At 44.0% G+C, this 5,495-nt stretch overlaps 2 protein-coding genes across 2 annotated transcripts in view; one reads left to right on the top strand and one right to left on the bottom strand.

Annotated features, from left to right (window-relative positions):
• The window catches only part of Pmar_PMAR017483 (hypothetical protein), a gene marked incomplete at both ends in the record, with an annotated part of 1,911 nt that extends 1,715 nt beyond the window's left edge, over positions 1-196 (top strand). Inside the window, one exon of the mRNA XM_002784753.1 lies at positions 143-196. Coding sequence (XP_002784799.1) covers positions 143-196 — 54 coding nt within the window. The remainder of the gene's footprint in view (positions 1-142) is intronic.
• Positions 197-1,721: 1,525 nt separating this feature from the next.
• Positions 1,722-2,554, bottom strand: Pmar_PMAR017482 (hypothetical protein). Its single transcript, XM_002784752.1, has one exon. It carries the CDS (start codon positions 2,539-2,541, stop codon positions 1,798-1,800), a length of 744 nt encoding a protein of 247 aa, XP_002784798.1. The 5' UTR covers positions 2,542-2,554; the 3' UTR covers positions 1,722-1,797.
• Between the last annotated feature and the right edge of the window lie 2,941 nt (positions 2,555-5,495).

Below are 5,495 nucleotides of genomic sequence, written 5' to 3'. Positions count from 1 at the left end.
GTGGAAAAATATTTCACGACTACTGCAAATCACCGCGAATATCGCGTTTTTCACCGAGTTTTACGACGCCACTTCACGTGAAACGGGTCGGCAAACTCCAGTGTGTATGAATTTGGTATTTAAATATGTGTTATTTTCATAGATCAATGAAATTGATATGAGACTATATCGCATAAACAATGCTATGAACATGTGATGTGATTATGGTAACCTTTCGAGATTATGATAGCGACAAGTTGTTCACTATCATTAATCCCGGAATAGAAAAGACGCACATTCTTCACATTTGCATAATATCAAATTGACACGCACTGTAAGCAATTTCATCATGGTGATTCCTCTTAGCTGACGATACCAAGTCTTTATGGCTGGAACTTGTTGCTGGACGACGCCTGAGGCCCCCACATGTTCGATTTCATGACGGCTTTGAGCTGTGGTTATTACGTTTCAGGTACACCTAATCAGCTCATGCAAGTGTTATCTTGATTATCGAGGTCTTAGAAAGTAACTTTTCATGAAACACGGATTGTGTTATGAAGTGAAGGGGGGCCGATCGAACATGTCAAAAGTTTCCTATGGGAATTGCAAGGAAAACGAGACGAAGAAACAAGACTGGTATTAACGACACGATTGACAGTCACATTCACCGTGGAGAAGTGATTATATAAACGAATGAACGTATATAAATGTCAGTAAATGCTTCGCTCGTTTCGCTATTGTTCATCTACCAGTATAGTCGTTTCCATTTAAATAAGTGGTCTCGTTGCCTTAAATCGCTAGTACTTGTATAATTACCATGCTCAAGGTTAGGACCTCGCAGGAATAGAAAGAATCCAGACAAAACCAGTTTGGGTTACGGAAGAAAACATCCGGCCGTAAAAATCAATCGTTTTTTGAGGCGTTTGGGCTTTACAACGTGTCACTTTCCCTTTTTCTATCAATCGAGCCTTTCTACCGAGCTAGTTATACGATCTGATGAATTACAGACAGAAATCAACATTGGAAAGGCATTCCTCGACAACCAACGGACAGGGAAAACCCAAGGCCTTAGTTGAGTTCAATAATCAAACTCACATAACTTCGATAAGACGAAAATATATCCCAATACTTGGAACGCAACATTTAGTTTAATTCTTCGTGCTTGATATCAAGTCACGATCATCTCTACAGTGAAAGGAATCAATTCCTATACTGCAAAACAATAAAAGCCTTACGCAAGCGACTTATACGACTAATATGATTACGTTGCGCACCAACGCCAGTAGTTGACAGGGAACAGGAATAACAAAAAAAACCTCAACTCGTTACCACATCACTAATCGTGCTAATAAAATAATACGCACTGATCTCAGCCAGCATCAGTGCTCGTGACAGAGATGCTGAACACTCAGTCGTGATCAAATAAGAAACGAGCGAAGTGCATTGTAGTGCCCAATAGCTCGATCAACTTTCGAAAAATTAACTACCATGATTAGCCCTAGCGTAGAGACAATGAAAAGTGATACTATGAAATGATAATAATGCCAATAATACAAATACAGTAAGTCTATTGTTAGTAGTAGTATTATAGTGGTAATATCGCGGCGAGCGAACAACACCAAGTCAAATCGCTGGTAAGGCCTACGACAGCGACAACAACAAACTACAATACTAACCTTATAATGTCTATAAGAGCTTAGAAATGAGTGTACTACTCTACCTGCATCGACGAAAGCCTTCTTAGAGTGCCTTGAATGATAACAGGGAAAAACTATATATTTGTGGGGAAGATCAATAGAGTGTTTTCCAGAAAAAAATCTAAACCTTATCATGTTTCTCAGTAGCGGCAGCATACATAACACCCAGCTGTTCGATATACTGCAAGTCCTGGTAGTAGTCAGACATAGCATCATCAACGCCCTTGATGTCAGGGCAATCTGGTTCAATGTGGAACAACTCAGCTTTACTGTGGGCGTAGCCACAATTAGGGCGACGACAATTTCTCCCACGGTCGCAGAGTTTGGTCTTGCACAAGTTCGGCGGCCTCACTCTGAGTTCGTCAACAGTGTGAGCAAATGCACACTTATCACCAAAAGCACAATAGCCTCTGGCAAAGTGTCTGCAGGCTTTAGTTTTGACCAAATACACCGGGGGGGAGGGAGCCTCGGGGTTAACGAAACTGTTCATAAAGTCGCTACTTCCCCTCTTGAGGCACTTGTCAAGATGTATAGTAGGGACACTGGAAGGCCTGAATCGGCTACCATATTTAGGGCTCGAATCGCTGTAGGCGACCGACCAAGTAGAAGACCTCGAAATCTGCCTACTCGATGGGGGAGTTTCGGACGAAAAACATATCGGGGTATTCACCACGTAGTTAGTGCTTGTTATAGATGAAGGTGTATTAATGCTGCTCAATGGAGTGGTGCTTCGACTTATGGGATCAGTCATAATCGGCGCCGGTCTAGCAGCAGAAAACTTTTGACCTTTTGGGGGAGTCGGAAGGATACCGTCAGCTTCGGAAAGCGGATAGGAGTCGCCGACTGAGACATCAGTGAAGGGCATGTAAATTGGAGGGGTGCGGAGTAAATCAACTGTAAAAAACTTCAGTCCGGGGGGATAAACATATGGTCAACTACATGTGTGGAAATTTTGGGAAATTCTTATTGGTGTCTGTACATTTGTACACGAATTTGCGTACAAACTCCTATAATCAGTGAAGGAACTTCTGAGAAAAACGAACATATGTTCAAACACTGATCAAGTGTTTCAGATCACTTCAATTCGAACTCGAAAGTACTTGTCATATAACACAATAACGAACCCTTCAATGGAAGGTAAGTGAGGGTAAGAAATAGCTCAACTAGCCTGTATGACCTGATCGAGTTGGAAACGGTCAAGACTGATGAACTATAGCAGAACACAGTGAACACAACGGCCTAGCTCTGCCGCACCTATTTTGAATCTTATCGTAAGCAACCTAAGATGTGCTATAGTGTGTTATATTGAATGTGTTTCCTCCATCTCGTACTCTCAACTACGCGCTTGGTTATCAAGTGACGCGGTGTCACCAGCCGAGGTGAGTTGCGTAGGAAGAGCGTAGGGAATGTCAAGAAAACTCGAGTAGGCAAGATAGGATCAGTAGTTATACAAGGGCACGTCCAGACCCTGTCACTAAACTTTGTGCCCTAAATCACTAAATCTCAGCGCGCGCCCTTATAAACGATATAAAGCGCGACTTCGTTTCAGCAGCGTTAGAGACCGCATCGTTTCAGTACAGATTCGTTAGGTCGTCAAAGCCAACCCAACGTGGCCACAAAAGTTCTTACAAGCCACAATTTCTGGTGACTTCACTTGTCCCTTCCTCTAGGCCGGGCCTAGAGGCCCTAGTAGGCCCTAGTAGGCCCCCTAACCGCTCGAGTAATATAACGCTCTGACTGAATCTATCAGTAAATATCTAAACTGTCAGTAAGATCAGCAACAGAATAGCTCAACCCAAAATCGAGCATTATCGATCGAAATTGAAGATTGGGCACTGCTACTTGGGAATCAACTCGATGAAAAAATACCTACGCGAGAGGACGAATCACAAGGGAAAGTTTCCCTGGGAAACGGTCATCATCTTGATGACCGTTTCCTTTGATGACTGTTATCCAAGTGACGACTGTCATCCAAGGACGATCATCTGATCAGACGGAGCGGCAAGCTAATCCGAGTCGTTCAAGAAATGCCCAAGCCCGAATTGAATCCGGACCTAGTCTATCAGTCGCCTATACTATAGGCCCTATAGAAACCCGAATACAACCTCTCGGGACCCATAGTCCAGTATCACCCGAGGCACCTAGCACTCCACCTGTTCATCCGAGGGACACCCTCGGGACACGCCCAAGCACGAAATGATCCCGGAACTCATCCTCCGGCCCCGCCAGGGCGGCCACCGGCAAACACGGAAAACGCAGTTTGTGGCTCGGAAAGTGAAAAAGTGGCCGCCGGAGAAAAATCGTGGCCAAGGGTAGAAAATTTGTGGCGCGCACGAAGATGACGCCGACTTTCCCTGTTCAAGAAATGCATAGACTACAGGCTACTCACAGACTACTTCAAGGTTTAGAGCCGGAGAAACCCGTCAAGCAGTACTTGTGTACCTATAAGCAGTACCTATAAAGGAATTTCTGGGAGTCATGACGGGAGAAGCTGAAATTGACACTTTTGATGAACGGTTCTCTATTAGTTGAAGATTTATTTGCGTTGAAGTACCAGAGCACGCGCGCACCTGGCGAGATATGACGTATGGTTGCGTGGGGTTTCTGCGAGAGAAAGCATGCCCACATGTTCTAGGAGTGGCATATAGATTAAGCAAGCTTGATGAGGAAGATCGTGATAGATGTCCTATTTCTTCGCAGCAGCGCTCCAAAAGGACGAAATAGGAAAATAATAGCTGGACAATCCTTGAGGATGTCGGCTAGTGATACGGAACGAACAAACAGTAGATTGTTCTTTGAGTCTTGTGTTGAGAAAAGTGAAGTGAGGGAAGTTTTATCTAAGTTTAAGTGGAGTTGCACAGTGCTACAGTGGTGTTGAGTTGTGTATAAAAGTTAATAACAGGAACGTAACGAAGGGAGTCAACAGGGAAGTAAGTGTAACCAAAATCCGTAGGGAAAAAAGTGAATCAAAACACTAAAGCGAAACAAGTGAACCAAAAAACCGGAGGGGAACAAGTGAAGCAGAAACCCGAAGGGAAACGGACGAACCAAAAACCCGAAGGGATGCAAGTTAATGAAGAGGGTTCAGCGGGCAAGGTGGATTCGTCTCAAGTCCATGTCTCATTGGGCAAACTCGACTCTCGTTTTGTGAGCTCCATTTGAACTGCGAAACCCAACACTATCATAGTGTCACTTTGTCATCCACCATGCAGATGACTATACTTCGGACAGTATGACTCATGGAAGATCACTTATTAATGATGCTGATGGGTTGCTCGAGCTTCGGTCGACCACAGGAGTGGTGGAATTGATGTACTTGCACTTGATTGATAACTAGGAGACTTGTCAGCGAAACTTTAGACCTGCATTATTGAGTGGAAAAGTGAATTCATCGGTGCATAATGCACCGTGCATTATAAAGGGAGTTTCAAAACTTCGTGAACAACTTTAGCCGCTTGAAATTCCTCAACGACTGAGCGAACGAAACTGAAACTTTGCATGATTATCTGTCATAACATACAGATTGTACCTACCAAATGTGAAATTTTAAACCACCGTCATTGAGCCGCTATCGCCCCGAGAGTCGAACACGTCAGGGGGGTCGTGGACCCCTCAAATTTTTTTTCTTTTCATTGATGATCTTTAGAGGTTTTCGAATGTCCTGATTAACATGGGAAAGGTTTCCGGTCTTGTTTCACACTCCAGTGACTCCGAATACTGGAATACTCCAAATACTCCGAATACACTCCAATACCACCGGTATTGGACGAGCCGCTTTACTCCCCTGCAGCGGGGGCCATGCTGAAGATAGCGAGAGCC

This window comes from Perkinsus marinus (assembly GCF_000006405.1).
Source record: "Perkinsus marinus ATCC 50983 genomic scaffold scf_1104296934654, whole genome shotgun sequence".
NCBI classification, from domain to species: Eukaryota; Perkinsozoa; order Perkinsida; family Perkinsidae; genus Perkinsus; species Perkinsus marinus.
The sequence above is the reverse complement of the archived record's forward strand: the minus strand, read 5'-3'. Positions and strand labels throughout refer to the sequence as shown.

What these genes read in the sequence shown, in the direction of transcription:
- Pmar_PMAR017482 (XM_002784752.1), bottom strand. Translation starts at nt 2,541, where the DNA reads ATGCCCTTCACTGATGTCTCAGTCGGCGACTCCTATCCGCTTTCCGAA.